We start from the raw sequence: 18,387 nt of genomic DNA, 5'->3' as shown, positions 1-18,387 counted from the left end.
GTCCCCCCCATACACACACACACACACACACACACTGATCCGTTTTTTGTTGTTGTTTTTTTTAACTTCAATAACACAGAACTAAGCAAAGACAAAAAACAATCAAGTAAACCAGTAATGTCGACAACGGCAATGCACACATTTTTCTCTATATTACAACATCCCGTGGGAACAACATATACATCAAACAATACAACTCCACCCCCCCAAAAAAAATATATTATATATAATAATAATAATTGGCTTGGGTAATTCACACATTGTGAACGGGAAGTTGCGTCACTGACTCGTCTCGTCCGTGAACGGCAAATTACGTCACGGACTCGTAAAGTCGCCCCCCCCATTCCTAAAGTGATTCGTTCTTTTTTCAGTTCATATTACTTCAACCAGTAGGTGTAGGTAATGCGCATTGAAGCTGGTGCCACCTCGCCGTAAAACAAAACGAAGAGGAAAATGACGTAACTTCCCGTTCACGACCAAGTCGTGAATAGCATTTCCCGTTCACCAACTGAACGGAGCTGAGTGAACGAGTCAGTGAGTGAGTGAACAAGTCAGTGAGTGAGTGCTTTGCATTTCCAGTTCATCGCGAAAACGGATCAGTGAGGGAACGAATCCTGAAAATGGCGGTGTTCAAAGTAGGGTTAGGGTTTTGGTTTCAAAGTAGAGTTAGGGTTTAGGGTTTGGTTTGGGATAGGGTTTAGGGTTAGGGTTTGAGTTAGGGTTTGGGTTAGGGTTAGGGTTAGGGTTAGGGTTAGGGTTAGGGTTAGGGTTTGGGTTAGAGTTTCAAAGTAGGGTTAGGGTTTAGGGTTTGGGTTAGGGTTTCAAAGTAGGGTTAGGGTTTCAAAGTAGGGTTTGGGTTAGAGCAAGGGTTAGGGTTTCAAAGTAGGGTTTGGGTTAGAGCTAGGGTTTAGGGTTAGAGCTAGGATTAGGGTTAGAGCTAGGGTTAGGGTTTGGGTTGGAGTTTCAAAGTAGGGTTAGGGTTAGGGTTTCAAAGTAGGGTTAGGGTTTCAAAGTAGGGTTAGGGTTTCAAAGTAGGGTTAGGGTTTCAAAGTAGGGTTTGGGTTAGAGCTAGGGTTAGGGTTAGCGCTAAGGTTAGGGTTAGGGTTAGGGTTAGAGCTAGGGTTAGGGTTTGGGTTAGAGTTTCAAAGTAGGGTTAGGGTTAGGGTTTCAAAGTAGGGTTAGGGTTTCAAAGTAGGGTTTGGGTTAGAGCTAGGGTTAGGGTTAGCGCTAAGGTTAGGGTTAGGGTTAGGGTTAGGGTTAGAGCTAGGGTTAGGGTTTGGGTTTCAAAGTAGGGTTAGGGTTAGGGTTTCAAAGTAGGGTTAGGGTTTCAAAGTAGGGTTTGGGTTAGAGCTAGGGTTAGGGTTAGAGCTAGGGTTAGGGTTAGAGCTAGGACCCTAGAACCCTAGCTCTAACCCAAACCCTAGCTCTAACCCTAATCCTAGCTCTAACCCTAACCCTAGCTCTAACCCTAGCTCTAACCCTAACCCTAGCTCTAACCCTAACCCTAGCTCTAACCCTATCCCTAACCCTAGCTCTAACCCTAACCCTAGCTCTAACCCTAGCTCTAACCCTAACCCTAGTTCTAACTCTAATTTGAAACCCAAACCCTAACCCTACTTTGAAACCCTAACTCAAACCCTAACACTAAACACTAACCCTGGGCGTGATCTATTGGTTTGCTCCGCCAAGTTGGGGGTGGGGGCCACCTTATGTATTTACACATAAAGACTTGCATTTGTTTGCATATGCGTAAGCATACAAATGGAGGTTCCAATTCTAAAAGCACATAAGTATATACTCACACCTGGGATCGAACCAAGTTCTTACCGTGCAAGAGCCCGTGTCACTAACCAGTCGGCTATTTCGACCTGGCAGGACTTGGCCGTCTGTACTCTTTTGTACTAGTGATGTGCATTCCAGAATCTAGAATCGGTTCACTCAAAAGATTTGTTCAAAAGAATCGTTCACTGAATCGTTCGCTACACTTTATTTACTCACATTCTTTTTTTTTTATATAAACCATATACGTACCGTCCATGGGCTGAAAGTGAGGGTTCCATAGTGTTGTGGTTAGTGCTCTGGACTCTCACCCCAACGACCCGCGTTCATATCCCGGTGGGACCAAAAATATTTTATCATGAAAAAATTTGCAACATAGTTGCTTGTGTGCTGCCCCAGAAAACCATACACCTCCCTAAAGCTTGGGTCTAGGGTGAGGGTTAGGGCTGGGTTAGTAATTAAAGATAAATAATTACTAATAAATAATTAATAAAAAATGTATGTCGTTTATACTTGTTTTTATGCCAGTCGTATCATTTGATTTCATCGTGTTTATATATTTATTATAAATGCATTATTTATTTATATAAATGTATTATTTATTTATATAAAGCCCGGTCCGTGAAAATATTTCTGACACGTAACCGGTCCGTGGCGCAAAAAAGGTTTGGGACCACTGCCCTACACCATTCAGTAAGACGAGAAAGCGCCAGGAAGGGACGGCAGTTGCGCCTCGTGTTTGGATAAAGCGTGGCTATGAGCAAACACGGTGATGCAACTTTGGCTTCAGAGTAAGGAACATCGTCCTTGTGAGAAGATTGTTGCCTCCAGCAGTCGAGAACAAGGCAAGTCGTCTTTTAGCCGGGCACGCCCTTGAATAATGCATCAGCCTCTGAGGAGCTGGCCAGATATACAGTACTGATTTCTTTGCCCCCTGGCATTGTCGGAGAAATGAATAATGGATAGGTTAAATGCTCGTGTTTGGGATGAATTAGTATTGGAGCTGTTGATGTAATAATGTGACGTGCACTCTTCAAAGCCCGAGCACCGACGTATTAAGATGCTGGGTGCGTTCCGCTTACCTCTCGTTAGATAGGAGGATTACGGTAAAAGTGTTAAAGCCATTGTGGAGGTGTGGATCAAGAATTGCTAGGATAAATCTATAGAGACCTGTCCTGTGAGGATGTGGGCAATTCAGTTTACATTCAATGAAAAAGTTCAAATGAAAAAGTGGAATGTAAAAAGTAGATGCAGGTGCATCAGGCAATTTAAATGCCCCTTGAAACTTCAAATAACAACTTTCAAAACATAACATTAAAATGAATTATGCAACAGAGAGGAAAAAGATGAAAGATAATTGATTGAAATGTTGCTGTGATTCAGGACTGAAATGTTTGACGGTGGGTGTCCATTGTACTTTGCACACCACTGCACCTGGGAAACCCTAACCCTAGTTCTAAACCCTAATTTTAAACCCTAGCCCTAGTATGAAACCCTAGTTTGAAACCCTAATTTTGAACCCTACATTGAAATCCTAACCCTAGTTTGAAAATCCAAAAATAATTTCAAATTTCACTTTGGAACTCCAACCCTAGTTTAAAACCCTCTAAGTAATTGAAAACTTGACTTTGAAACTCTAAACCTAGTTTGAAGCCCAAACCCTAGCTCAAAAACCTATTTTGAACCTTGACTGCAAACAAGAATAACAAAATTCAGGCACATCGACAAGGTGAATGTTTATTATCAGAACTTGGATTGCTCAGCCTTGGCTGAGGTCTTACAGTAGTACTAAGACTTTGAAAAGAGATGAATGTGCACCCCTGCCCTTTCGTGTCATCCTTTGATGAACATTTAACACCTCGGGGAATACTTTGTCACTGGAAAGAAAAAGGCACCTTTGAGTTCTTGGAAGAAGCGTCACAGAGAAGACAGCGGGCAGAGGTGGTTTTTTAGAAAAAGGGGAGGGGGGGAGACAAGAACATGATACACAGAGTACACAGGAAGCATTTTCATATCGCACGTCATGTATAACTCATGAAGTCCTGACAGTATATTCCGCATTCCCTTTGGCTGGCATCACGTTCCTGCTTCCTGTCGCCGCATCTTCACATTTGCTGCCCGGTTGGAGGTAGAGATTTTGTTCTCTGACGGACGTAGAGGGGCCACTCAGAGCGGTCTGGCCTCCACCCAGGTCAGGGCCGTCCTGCTGGTCATGTTGGGGGGGGAACCCGTCCGTCGACTCTGCCCGAGCGTTGCGCTTTGTGTTTCGACAGTCTGACAGATCTGAAGCCGGAATAGCCACAGAACCGGAGTAGTCCACACATAAGCCCAACTCCCCTCCTTGCTTCATCCATCATCTACATCCTCTCTCTCGCTGCTTTTTTGTGTCTCTTCATCCACCCTTCGACTATTTTTCTCCCTTATCTCCGCGGGTAGCCCTTCAACTCTGCTCTCTCGTATTCTCTCATGTCCCCCTCTGCCCTACCCCACCCTTCTGCTTTTCCAGATTCAATAAGCACCCCAGAGGCAGGAGTGAGGGAGTATGGGTGAACTAAGAAGGGTGTGTGTGTGTGGGGGGGGGGTGGTGTAAAAACATCTATAGCTTTATTTACAAAGGGCCCAGGTATTGCTCGGTGTTAAATCCGAGGAAATGATTTATTTTCCGCCCTGTGTGTGGCACCGATCCCCGAGGCGTAACTCAACGGCGGACCGGCTCGGCGGCGGCAATTTACGGTGGCTGCAGAGGCTCATAAAGGAAGAATGGATTAATCTGGAACACGACATAAACAATACGACACTGACAGGCCTATTAAAAGCTGCGCCACTCGGCATCAATTCCCCACGTCCGCACGTTGGAGAAACGGACCGGAGAATTGTTATTGTCATTCCCAGAGTATCGGATTCGTCTACATATAGCAACCGGACCTTTTAACTGTTTAGTCGGTGGACATCATCAGGGGTATCGGATGCGGGCGCTCCCACACCGCTCGTTAGGCTTCCTGTCCCAGAACCCGTGGCCTCTCGTTTTTCCATCAAGTGGCTCCTTTTGGGAATGTGCTGCATGCGCTCACGTTAAAATTTGAGGGGAAACATGTCGTGCATGCGTTACTCGATACGGATCAGATCGTGCACGCGAACCGAGTCGAGACGCACACAAATATACACACGGGCTCATCAGCTGCTCTCCCTCGAGAAGAGGTCACTCAGCATCTTCATTGACCCCCCACCCAACCAGTGACTGATGATACTCATGCAGCTTGTCGTTTGGTCAACTTGGCCTCGGTAAGGGGACAGGTGCACGCTAAGACATGTAGAAAGTAGCACGCATCTCACACGGAAGCCCTTAACATATTTAGAAACAGCATTTCCAAGCAAGCTCCCACAACTTTTAAACCATTTGTTTAATGCAATTTTAAACAATCATCTAATCCCCCCACTACCACCCAAAAAACATGCACACATTTTAAGTCTTTTGCCACATGTTTTAATAATTTAATAATTTTAACAGTTAAACGAGTGCATAGTCAGCAGTGATGCCGATAAATATATATATATATTTTTTTTTTTGAGAATCTGGTTTTATTGTAGGCACCCACATGCCAAGAATAGGAACGGTAGATTGCAAACATCACATGACCCTAGTCCTGAGTCGTGATTGGTCGGTAACAGAGCCCTGAGCACGTGATGTCATTTTCAGTCGACAGCAAGTGGCAAAATGGCCGCCCCTGAGATAGATTAAAAACAGGTGAATTTTGCTGCCTAATTAATATTTCACAAATATGCTATTAATAATATCATGTTTAGACAAACATTTTGTAAAGACAGCATTTGAGTTGCGTTTGTCAAACAAAAATAAAAGAAACCTAATTCCTCTGAAAAGAGTCATGTGTTTTCTTTGCTAGCAGGCTACATGCTAGTCCATGAGGGATGGTGCAACACCCTTACAAGGAAATCAACAGTAGTTTTTGCGTAATCCTGCTAAGTAACAAACAGCCATTATAGCAATACCTTTTCACTTCCATTTTTCGTACCGGAGTCGGGCAAGAATAAGAAAACCTGGAACAAGAGTTACTAATTTATCTCCAGCGATGAATGGACGCTTCAGGAGTGCGAGGCGAGTGGAGCGCGCAGGCCTGAAATTGAAATCAATAAGTTCATTAGACTGCTGAGGCTGTCCGTGCCTCCGCTTGTACTTCCCCTGCAGACAAACACAGCAGCAACACGTAAAAAAAAAAAATCACACAAAAAAAAAAAAAGCAAAGGAAAAAAAAACACGGAGAAACACGGCTTGACCTATGTCCACCGGCTAGACATTTCATTTATTTATCGTCGGCCTGATTGGAGAAGGCAGCTACACACTGATAACGCCCCGAGATGCGGATAATAGCCGCAGCAGACCAAAAGGAAAGGACTCTTAGTAAAAAGAAAACTAAATAAGGAAATGCATTGGGGGGTGTCTCCATGTTGGTTCTAGTTTTCACATCCAGTCTTGAAATATGAAAGGCTCAATTGGGGAAACTTTTGCAAGTTTTCTTTCTTTGTCTGTGCCTGTAATTTAGCGTCACCCCTCCTCACCCCCATCAATAAGTCAGGAAAAAGTTTTGGTCCGATAGTTAACAAGACCCCCAGCCAAACACAATGTTTTTTTTTTCTTGTTTGTGTACACTGAACAAACCACACTCTTATCAGTCAAGTAGCAGTGTGTTTTTGATTTTATTTTTATATTTAAACATTGTGATACTTGTGTTGTGTCTCTTGTTGAACAACCTCCACAGCCCTGCTGGCTGCTTTAAGATTAATACACTCAATGTTTCCTTGCACCCATTAGTTGTTTTCTTTTGTTTTCTTTTTCTTGGGTGCAATATTTTACTAAGTTGTAATTCAGTAAAGTGAACTACGCTTCGTAAACAACTGCTTGACCTTCCTTTGAGTGTACAGACATAGCCTACAGCAATACCAAAATAAATACATTTCAAAAGAAACTAAACTTGCTAACTCGCTCTAATTCTAGCTAGTTTTATAAATCTGCAACACACATGTTGATTGAAGACTCGAAACTGTCTGTAAGTGTGAACGCAAGTGTGTTGTTCAAAAAAGTTGACACTAAATCAAAGACGGTCACTCAGACATCGTAAATCCAGCCGTAGGATCAACGAGCCACAAATTGTTCATGACCCGAGCTCAACCCACAGACAAACCTGTCTTCAAGGGCGCCTTTATCAAGCAGCCAGCACATCCCCGTTTCACCTGCAGATTAGCGAACAGGCCTAAACGCTCCTGCTCCAGCTGGACCCTATCTCCATTGGCACAAATGAAATACAAATGGACTTAAATATCTACAAAAGAAAATCTGGACTTCAATCCCTCTTATCCTAATAGCTCTCCCATCTCAGTATAACAGTATTCACCATTTTCTCCGGAAGCTGGGGGTGGTAGATGTGGGGGTGTCGCTCTCCCAAGGGGGTCTCTGGGAATGCAAACACATTGGCGCAGTTGGCGAGGGTCCCATTAGACTAAAGAGTTCAACAGAAGCCAAAACAGTTGTTACGGGGCTCACTTCATTTCCTGCTCCAAGGAAGAGCAATGTGAGAACACGCACGGGCATGAGAGGGAAGCGTGGGTGACCATTTTGCAGGAATTGGGTGGAAGGTAATTCCTTTTTAGAACAACGGCACAAAGAGAACGGTCGCACCACGCGAGTGGAGCATCCGGTATATCAAGTGCAGTGCAAGAAAGAACTGTTAATTACATGTGAAACTATAGAACAAAGAGCAAAGCACTGCAAAAAGCAGGAATTGAACAAATAAAAAAACAAATTCAAATAACCTTTTTATTTAAAAATTTATTGCAAATATATTTTTGTTCAATTCCATATGAATTACAAAAAGACGGCATTAACAGGAAAAAGTACAAATTATTTTCGGTGTTGCAAATGTCACGAATACAATTCAGTGGAAAGGTTTTTTTTTTTAATCTGTTTAAGTTAAGAGGCACGGTTTTTAGCGCTTCAACAACAACAAAAAGAAATGACAGTGACAGCAGCTTGCCTTTATCCGTCAACTAGCATTGCTTTTCCCAAGATGGCATACACGTTTAATATTTAATTTATTTTCTAAACTACGTAGGTAGTGTGTCCAGAGGCTTTTCGCTGCTTATCCATATTTAAGGCCTGGAACTTCCTGGAAGGGTTTTAGCCGCGGGCATGAACAACACAGCCATATAGTTTCCATACAGGTGCATAAGAGGCCACTGTCGGCCATTTTATTTATGAGGTCACAATCTCTGCGGCAAACAAGCGTTCCACAACAACTTTAATATCCAAGCTTAATATTTTATCGTCCCGCATTCTCTTCAGTCATTGCTTCAGCCTTTCATGCTGTACTGAAAGTAAACAGGTGGACTTGAAGAGGAAGAAAAAAGGATGGGTGTGAGAATACCAAAGGAGGGAAGAAGACTCTCAATCCACTTGAAGGTCAGGAGAAGGAGAAGCTTAGTATTCGCATGCCTCTTGAGTCGATCCCGGCGTGTCAGAAAACTTCTGACGTGATGATGGGTGCTGTTGAGGACATAAAAGAGGCATCAGAAAACAAGATGTTGAGCACGGATATGACATCATCCAGGGGAGCTTCCCATCTCCAAGAAGAACTGCAGAGAGAGAGAGCGAGAGCGAATGGTAAACTCCACCTTCACTTTGCTCATCTTTTATTTTGATCTGTCTATCCACGGCTGGTGCGCGTGAAGGGAAGCGGCTGGCAGGTGATATTGAAGCCTATGAAATATTTACCAAAGCAATAATGACTCCCTGGACAGAGGGGAAGAAGACAAGAATGAGAGAGGAAAACAGGGCAGAAAGTGCACAATGTTGAAATAGAAAATACAGTGCTTGTCTATTTCTTATTCTCTTCAAAGATAAAGGCATACGTATATATATATGTTTTCTTTTTTTTCCTAATTTTATTATGATTTTTTTTAATGGCCAAAAATCTCACACTAAGTTTTGAGCAAGACCGGAAACACATAACATGTAGCTTGAGTATGTAACATTTGCAGGGAACAAGTTGGCCAAACACACATGTAACATTATCCTTTCCGAGGTCTTCGCAGAGTACAACGTCTCACGCGGGCTCCTTCCCGCTGCGAGCCTTTAATGCGCGGGCCTCCGTTTGTTTGCAGACGGGACTCGGCATCGCACTTGGGTCCAGCTTGAGCCGGAGAGCCAATGAGACAAGGGAAGGAAATCGAGCCGCCGCGCCGTTGTTTTCCCTGCATAGCACGTCCAGGATGCCGGGGTGGCTCAGAACAACAGTCGGCTCTCTAACCTGAGACTCCGGGTTAAAAGATGGAAGGAAGGGCTGGCTCAGTGCAGCGGGGGTACACTTTGGATGTGTCTACAATGGGAGTGAGCCGTGAATAGAGAGCAAGGGTTTGGACAAACAAACATGAACCTTTGCGTTGGGCTCTATGTGAAAGCGCGCCGCAGATGGGAGAAAAACACTTTCACTCAGCACCGTCAGGGCTTTCTCTATCTTCAAAACAAGCACTCGTAGTCAAAATAAACTGGAGGTGAAAAGAAAGCACGAACAGAATCATTTCGCTTCCGCAGCAAGTACAGTACAAATGGCCTAAGCACCATTTGAAAAAGTCTGAGACGACGAGTGTCACGTATCGTGTTAGGGAATGTCAGTGAATCAAATACTATTATTTCACATTTTGCATTTTGGTGGTGGTCAACTGCACTTTAAAATTTCGTCTATTATTTCGGTTCCGATATTTAGCTACATTTGACAGGCCGAATATGCTAAATGGCGGTCAGAATGATGCCGTGCACTCCAAACTACAACCACAAAAATAATAATTATCGTAAAATCCTGACAGTGCCAATGGGGGAATTTTTCTTATCTGCTCCGGCTATTTTATCGGATCTCACGACCGGTGAAGGCGTGTGATAAAATGTTTGGAGTGCTTGCATTGGCAATAGTAGCAGTGCAGGCAAACGATTAGCTCAGCTTGGAGTAGCAGTTTCTGGTGCCCTCTGACCCACCCCTTTAACCCGCCTTGCTCCCCCTCCTGTCCTCCCTTCCTGCCTCTCACGGACTTCGCCTTGGCCGCGTGTAACAGCACGGGAGATTTATGTCAAAGTGCGAGTATGTGTCTAGCACATGACACTCCCTGTGTACTCCCCGAAGCGAGGGGCTACACTTCCTGATCAGCAAGCCTGACACACTGGACATCTGACCTCCCGACCCCTCGGTTTCACCTGAGTCGCAGAGGGGCGGAGGGTGGCGAGGTCACAGTCGACACAGCACTACTCTGTTATGCAGCGCGTTGAGAGTCTATGCACATCGGCGTCACTCAGCAAATCAGAGTCAGAATTTGCAGAAGCTTGTTTTCGTCCAAGGCATAGCCATCCTTCCATTTTGCAAAGCCTTTGTATCCCGGATGAATTTTGCAGTGCAAACCATGAAATCAAATGATTTCTATTGAGAAGTTGGTCTAATTGTTTTCTCCATGCAGAATACTGGAAATAGAATTTATCTTTACATTTGATTACAGTGTCAAAGAAATAAAGCCAAATAAAAAGGAAAACATGCAGACGAACGCTGGACAAAACTCTCGCCATGTAAAGTAACGTGCAATCCGACATGCATGTTGGTGAGCCATTCTTAACCATTAGATACAATTTCAAAGACATATTTACATCCAATTTGGGATTGTACAATCTGAAATGCATTCCAGTTACCCATGTACATTATTTCCCGATTGTGATTTACTGCACGTGTTGTCGTATCGAACATCACATGAGAAATTTCCCTTCACTGTAAATATTGATTTTATTTCCCACGCTCCCTGCTTTATTCTTACGAATATTAATGTGTTTAGATGGAGACGGTGTAAAACCAAGAGCAACAGCACGCATGGAAAACATTAAAGCCCTTTTAAAGTAAAATACGTCATGCGGGTTGTTTTCAAACGAGCCTGTCACGCGTGATCTGTAGTCGATCAGGACGGCAGAGTTGGCCATAGCCATACATGATAAAAAACTGTACGAAAGTCAATAATACCATGAAACTCGTAATTTAGGACATGGGTTCATTAGACTCAATAACACAAAAAAGAAATTACGTAAGAGGGTGAAATGAAAAAAATGACGTGCGAGCTTCTTGACGTCAAGTCATGACGAAAGCAATTAGCATGATTGGAGTGCTGTTTGTTAGTCAGTGGAAGGGTGGAGTAGCACTGCCCTCATTAGCATGCATGCTTTTACAAGCCCCGGGTGAAGTCGTCAACGTTGGCCATTTTATTTATTAGCAAATCCAGACAGATGGTGAAGAAGCTTGTATTGACAATGAGCGCTGAGGCGGTGGCATTAAGTTGCTAATAAAAAACCTTCGCACAGGGCACCCCTGCCCCGATTCTGTCATTTTCATTTTGCAATCAGAATTATGCATAAAATTGTATTGTAATCGATTTTATCCAGTACAAGTACAACTTTCCAAGCACAAATCGATGTCATTGAATCACAGGAATATAAAACGATACATCGATGTAGTTGGTGAATCATTACACACCAAGCTTGGTCAATAGATGGATATTAATTGACTCGCATTTGTCTATAAATATTTACTTTTCAAGTATATAAATAATTATTTCAAATCTCAGCTCTTTAAAACAGCGCAACTTGGTTTAAAAAAACAAGCTCTCCTTATCTCCCACGCTGCCATTTTCTAACAGAGGGAGCTTCTGGTTTGCAGCGAGCCAGCGCCGAGGCAATTAAGAGTTTAACCTGGGCTCAGCCCACGGGACCCCCGAGTAGACAGCGGAGTCAAATAGAGCTGGGCTGTGCACAAAGGCAGGCCAGTGGAGAGCTGGCCAGTCAGTTGTACTTTCCTGCACGGGAGAAAGATGCAGAGAGAAAGTGACAGATAAGCAGTGGGGAAGAAGAGAAGAAATGGATAGATTGGGGAGAGAGTGAGAGAAAGATAGAGAGCACAGTGTACACAAGCCCGCTCCTCCATGAGAAGAAGGTCACCAGCTCTCTCAGAGGAGTTCCTTAAATAAAGTCCCGTATCCTGCTGCTCTTCACTGGGCAAACAACCTCCTCTGCTCTTTATTAACTAAATATGAGGGGACTCTGACCGGGGGACAAAAATTCAATATTCCCCCCCTCTTTTCCACCACCGCCACCAAATATTTAAAGCAAGCAAATAAACAGACAAATAAATAGACCTCTGCCAAGGGAAGAGAGGGCCAGCCGGTCCCTTGGATGTAATTTGACGGCCCACTTACTTGGAGGCCAAGAGCCCAGTGCTACTCAAGATGCTCATTTGAAGAGCTGTCAATCAAGGTGGGTGGGTGGGGGGAGGGGGTCAGTAGCTTTGGGGATATTTGCGCCACTCGTGTATGTGAGTGTGGGTGTTTAGAAGAGGTGAGCAGCAATTCCTCCTCAAGGTTGGAGCAGATAAGGAGAGCGTTTTCCTGATGAATTCATCAGTTCCCTGCCACCCAGCTATACAAGTTTCCCCAGACTTGAGCCAAAATGGACGCCATACGCTTCGCAATAGAGCAGTTGTGTGATTTTTTTTCCCAAGACAATCAGAAATAATTGATAATAATAAATCATAATCTCCCTCTGAAACAGACTCGTACAGAAAGAATAGTGCGTTTGCGCCGTTGTGGGCATGAACACAGCCAACATGCTTATTAGCAGATCAGGGCCCACATTCTTTGACCTTGCAGAACATGAAATAGACTCACGAGGGTCCATACATAAACTGGAACTGGAAAAAAGTATAAAATACACCATTACAATTAAATGAAATATTATAATGAAATCAATTCTACGATTTGACTCAGTACAAATTACAAGGTGACTTTCTTAGTGTTCAATTTAATTTTTCACTTTTAGGGCAGTAACAATTAACAAAGATTAAGGTTGACATGTAATTTCAATACAAAGAAAAAAACTAAAAGTGAAACCCTACTGTGTCATGTTTAAATAATGGAACGTCAAAGAAGGTGCAAAAGTGCCCGCGTCAATATTTCTTGTCATACTCTATACACGCATCCGAGACTTCCTTTCTTGTTCTGCACCCCCACTGATGAAGTGATGAGGGGGATGCATGGGGGGAGTTAATATTAAAAAGTCCTTTCATCCATTTTAGATGAGATGTAGATGACTCAATTATGCTTGGCCTGACATCAAGACCACTTGGCGGCGAAGCGGCTGCTAACGTTGGAAAATGATCCACTTAATCCTGCTCATATGAATGGCGGGGCGCTAACTCGGCTCGCGACGCTAAGCGAGTGAGACGGGGCGCTCCCGGCATGTGGTCGGTGGGCGGGGCTTGGTTAGTATGAAGGGCAGGAAAGAGATTCAGGACGTCCACTTTTGTGTAACAAGAGGGAAGGAAAAGTCGTCCCTTTCAAGGCTGAAAGGAACAAGTGAAAGAGGGAAAATGGGTCAAGAGAGTCCTGCAGGATGCAAGGCGTCGGGCATGAGTGCAGTGACCCACAAAAACACTGCACATTTGGGGGTCTGAGGTGTTTGATCTGAGAGGGCTCCCCTGTCCCCACCAGACACGCATCGCTGCAATATTCATCTGCAAACATCAACCGTAATCTCAGATTGTCAACATCGACTACGAAAAACACCTCAACATAGGAAGTTCAGTGAACCCCCTTAAATTTATGATTTGGAATTGAGAAATTCATCTTTGTGCTCAAGCCAAATCAATTACAGTATTACTTTAATGAAATCTAGCAGGAAATCTAGGGAATTGAGGAATTTCATTTTGACAAAGGTAGTGCTCTGGTGCCAACTTCTGGGTTCTAAGCAATGAAGTGCAATTTTTTACCACCTCGTTTTGCATCTCATTTGTGACCTTAGCAGTGGCCCAAACAGTAACGCCGCTTAACACTCGGTCAAGTCGTGGTGTTTTGTCAGCGCCGATTGGCGTTTGTCTGCGGAGCTGACAAATGAACGCTGCCCGTCACGGCGATGACAGCCGCCCCGAAGCTGCGATGCTATCTTTGACTCTTCTACAATTACCTCCTCTGCCTCTGTGGCCCCGACTACCCCCCGCCCCACAGGGCCCTCCGGCACAGGCTCACACTGTGGAACCTGCTACGCACGAGATAGGTTTGCGTTCATCTGTCCCTTCGTACAAACATTCCCACGGACAACTGTACACGTCCTATGCTCTGAAATGCTTTGTAAATAGGAAGGATTAAACATAGGGTCCCATTTTTTCACAGTGTAAACACTTTCTGTCTAAAGAGCTTTCTTTGTTTTATAGCAAAGTCGAGGCTCGTGGTTCACTGGCTTGCAGACTTCATAAAATATTTTAGTAATATTGTAAAAATAAAAAAGGTGTTTGCATACGTATCAAGTAATTTTGTATATTGTTATTTATTCTTTACATTTAGTCCCATAAAATTCCCTTAAAAGATGATAGATGCCGATTAGCCCGTATGTAACGAAATGATCCAGTTTCTGCTTTTAAGTGCAACATTTGACTGGACTGTGACCTCGAAGAGATACCTTTCTCCAGCACACACCTGGTTATTTTATCTTTCTGCACACCTATTGTTGGGCCTAATTGATGGTGGCCTGGCTGGTTGTGACCCCGGACACAACAATGCATACCTGTGGCCATCACCACCAGCGCTGTGTAATTGTCTCTCCAAGTGAGGGCCCTTTTGTCCAAGTCGGCCCCCGAGGGGAGAGGCCACTGCGACCATCCATCACTCAGTTGCTCAGCCGCCACAGGAAGTAGTTAACATGGCTGACCTCAGAGGTTGGTGTGTGTGTGGAGGGAGGGAGGGAGGGAGATGGCGCTCCGGAGTTCTTGGTGAGAGACACAGAGCATTAGCCATCTTTTCATCCCTGCCAGTGACATCGCTCCGTCAGTCAATCCATCAATCAGCATGATGTAGCGCTCGACGCTAATCCAGCCGCGTCCTTTGAACCTTTGAGGAACAGACAGCACCAAGAGCACGGTAAAAGACTAAAAATAAAAGAGTCCTATTACACAGATGTGACGAGAAGACAGGCCGTGTGAGTGAGCAGTTTCAGCTAAAGAATGATGGATGCTCGTAAAACACCTGTTCAAGGAGGTAATAAAATCTACAGACAGCACTTAGGGAGGCGTTTCTACGGCATTGCTGTCTTTCATAGCCCTATAAGGTTTGCTTTAGTTGCTGTATTAATAGTTAAGGCTTTGGTATCGAGCACAGCTGCCCATTACATTGATCGACCAGTTGATCGCCTATAGATTGTGTTGTGGGTTTATCCCATGGCATTAAAACTAGAGGAAACTAGCAAGTTGCTTTATTAGCCTTCAAATAGTTTTGTTTATTTTGAATTTGAGAAATGGTATGGAAATGAACAAGGGATCAAGTGAGAAACCCAAAACTTACCATTTCAATACAGGGTGGAATTTTCATTTTTGCAATGTCATTTTTGAAATGTTACTGCAGGAGCAATTGTCTAATTCCATTCAGTGCTAGTCATTAATTAAGGGAAAAAAAAAAAAAAAACATCAGTTGAATGGTGTCATGAGTACATAGATGAGGGAAATATTTTAGCCACTGACCTCAGCTACCTGGACATAAGCAAAAACAATGAGAATTTGGAATGGGATAAAATTATGTTTGAGACACAATATAGCAGATAAAATGCCATACTTTATTGAATTTTGCCTTTCCTATTGCGAACAAGCTGTGGCAACGGGAAAGTACAAAGGGATGCGTACAACGCTAAAAAATACCGCGCTACAAAACAAAACTCTCGGGTAACAACAATAAGCAAAGGTGCAGCAAGGGAAAACAAAAAAGGAAAAACAGTGTTTGGCAACCAATAACTTCAACAATAAACTAAAAAGTACAAAAAAAGAGTGCAATCATAATTTTTAACAGAAATTGTCTACTTCATAGTCATCGAGAAAAGAAATTAATTGTGGAGATCTGCTACGCTGTCTCATCGTCTGACCCCTCCTCCCCAAAACACACACACCACCACCACCTTTTAGGCTTTTGCCAAAAGTGTCGGCTGGTTCTTTGGCCAGCAGGTTTCCAGTGTGCGTGACACTTTCGGAGTAATTAAACGCCATTGAACAGCTGTAACAAAGGAGGGTATTCTGGTGTTGTACTTTCGACATCCTTTCATTCGTCGTGACGACTTGAGAACAAACGACTGGTGGGAATTCCTGTAGGCTCACGTACGCCGTCGTAATGGAAAATTTGCTGCTTTTTTTCTTTGGTCAGTCTGGGAATTATAAACCAATGTGATTCTTACCCTTATAATAATAATAATAAAAAATAAACATTTGGGATAAACCAGTTGCTGGCGTTCTGATAAGGGTCGACTGAATGCTATATTTGTTTATTTCACTTGAAATGAGACGGATGCCATTCAAAAGCATTAGTGCGCTTGTTTTGAACGACTTAAGAGATGAAAATTTTGAGTTTGACTAGAAATTGGCGATTTGACTGTTATCCTCTGAATTCAAAATCAACAAGATTCTCGATCCATAATGTGGTTTTAGCTTTGTAAGTCCGATTTCTTAGGTCAGTCATCATTTAGTCAATATTCGGTTTTCCTTGAAAATGGAACACACTGCTGGTTTCTTTCTTTGGTCAGTCCGGGAACAAAATGGCCTCACTTGAGAACCATGAGAGCATTTTTAAAACTGTGAATACTGACAACGCCCCCTCTAAAGAAAGCTGGATTACATGATATTAAGTGATACAATGACATGATAAATAGTTATACACGGAAATGCCAATACCTCGTTACTTTACGTGTGGTTACACTAGTAGCTTGATGCTAAGCTTGCCTTGTTAGCATGTTACTAAAGCGCCACTATGATGCGTTTATATCGAGAGGGACTGAGGGTTTGGGCTGCGAGGAGATGGAGATGAAGCAATGAAAAATTCCTCTCGTTCAGAATCGCAATGGGTTTGCCGTCAGCTCACGTCGGGGTCGGTTGGAAAAGCTGGTATTCTGATTTCTGCTCATTTCCTTGCACGTCCATTATGAGAGGCCTTGAAGGATCCTTCACATTCTGTAGAAGAGAAATTGCATCTTGTCAAATTGTCAAGATTTCTAAATAGTCCATTTTAGACTTGGCTTGACAGTATGTAGTTGTACAGAATAATGAAGGCATTTAAGGAATTAACATTTACAGTAATAGAGCAAAGGTGTTCCATCTAAAACCTGTTTTTAAAGTGTTACCTCCACAGCAGCGACTCCACTCGGTTGATGATGTCAGCCAAATCAAAGGGAAGCGGCATGTCAGGGTCGTCCACGCCCCAGAAGGGACGGTCTACGGGGGCCTCCTCGGGGGGCAATGTCTGGGCCAGGCTGGAGTGGCACCTGAAGTGACGGGACACAGGGAACAAACGTCAACGCACTCTTGTTCACAAACAATTGCTCGTCGTTATGACTTGTACCACTTGTTGATCGTGGAAGAATACAGAAAATTAAAAACAAATGACTCAGCATAGGTCTTGGTTGTTTGTGTCATTGGTGTGTTGATGTGATGCCTAAAAAAGTCTGTTACATATTGTGATGTTTGATTGTTTTTTTGACAGTCACCACTATTTCTGCGGTGAGTCAGCAAAAGTGTCTCTGGTGTAACACAGGAAGCTGTGACGTTAACACCGCGGAAAGGCAGCCTATGACGGATAATGGCGGGTTAAGTGTAAATGTGACAGCATTTGACGGCCCCGGCAGACCCGGGTCACATCTTTTGTCAGAGCAGTGTAAATATTTACTGTGCTGCTCGCGGGTTGTCATTGTAAATCTGCTCCCCTCGACCTCTCATCCCCGCTGCCTCTTGGCAGACGAGATGGACCTTTAACCTCAGGGTGCAAGAGGGAGAGGAGCAGGGTGGCATGTCTATGTCAGTTGTGTTAGTTACTATATAGTTCAACAGGATCCGTTCAGAATGCAGCAATTTCAAGACACTTTTCCCCATGGGAAACAATCCATTCCAAGGCTAAACTGACTCCATTATGGAACCTTCAGTGACTGTCCAGAGTTACACAGCGTTTGCTGAAGGGCACTTTTTTGGGACCAGTCCTTAACTGTAAAAACAGATTTATTGTTCCCAAAAAGAAAACACTCATAAGTTCCGTTTGCAAGTGTACAGTCATGTGGCCATCACCTCATAAAAATAAAAAAGCCAAAATAAAAGCAACCCTCACTTGGTGGAGTCATGTTTTTAGAATTCGCTGAGCAAAAGTCAAGCATAGGTGTCACTTGTATGCTATGACACACATGCACACACACACACGCACACAGACTTGAAGACAAGCGAGAGGTGGGGGTTCCAGGCTCGGTTATGGATGAGGTGAAGGGACATTAAGTAGCCACAATTTGCGGTTATATATTTTAACGTGAGCCACTTAATGTTCCACTGGCTCTAGGCCTAAGTGGTGCTTTTTTGGTGTGGTTAGCGCAAGAACGGCATTAACATCGCGCCGCTCCAATATATCTTGGGCGCCCTGGATCTGGGCCTGATAATAGCATCTGTTAACACGCGCTAAGTACCATTATGTAGCACATCACTTCATAAATAATACGATTAGGCGACCTTGGGGCTT

General features: G+C 43.6%; 1 protein-coding gene and 2 long non-coding RNA genes across 3 annotated transcripts in view; 1 reads left to right on the top strand and 2 right to left on the bottom strand.

Moving 5' to 3' along the window:
* Window positions 1–6,468: 6,468 nt before the first annotated feature.
* Window positions 6,469–7,564, bottom strand: LOC119120553. The gene is made up of 2 exons (XR_005097538.1): window positions 7,188–7,564; window positions 6,469–7,076 (listed from the first exon to the last, which is right to left on the bottom strand). It is a non-coding gene; the product is annotated as an uncharacterized LOC119120553 (long non-coding RNA).
* Window positions 7,565–14,630: 7,066 nt separating this feature from the next.
* On the top strand, window positions 14,631–17,281 carry LOC119120459. The gene is made up of 2 exons (XR_005097525.1): window positions 14,631–14,778; window positions 17,023–17,281. It is a non-coding gene; the product is annotated as an uncharacterized LOC119120459 (long non-coding RNA).
* Window positions 15,446–18,387, bottom strand: part of fto (FTO alpha-ketoglutarate dependent dioxygenase) — a 97,981-nt gene continuing 95,039 nt past the window's right edge. The window contains exons 9-10 of the mRNA XM_037247346.1: window positions 17,015–17,155; window positions 15,446–16,844 (exon numbers count right to left, since the gene is read on the bottom strand). Of these exons, the coding sequence (XP_037103241.1) occupies window positions 16,838–16,844; window positions 17,015–17,155 (148 nt within the window). The 3' untranslated portion in view covers window positions 15,446–16,837. The remainder of the gene's footprint in view (window positions 16,845–17,014; window positions 17,156–18,387) is intronic.

The sequence above is a fragment of the Syngnathus acus genome, chromosome 3 (assembly GCF_901709675.1).
Source record: "Syngnathus acus chromosome 3, fSynAcu1.2, whole genome shotgun sequence".
Classification (NCBI taxonomy): domain Eukaryota; kingdom Metazoa; phylum Chordata; class Actinopteri; order Syngnathiformes; family Syngnathidae; genus Syngnathus; species Syngnathus acus.
This window is presented reverse-complemented; position numbering and strand designations above follow the sequence as displayed.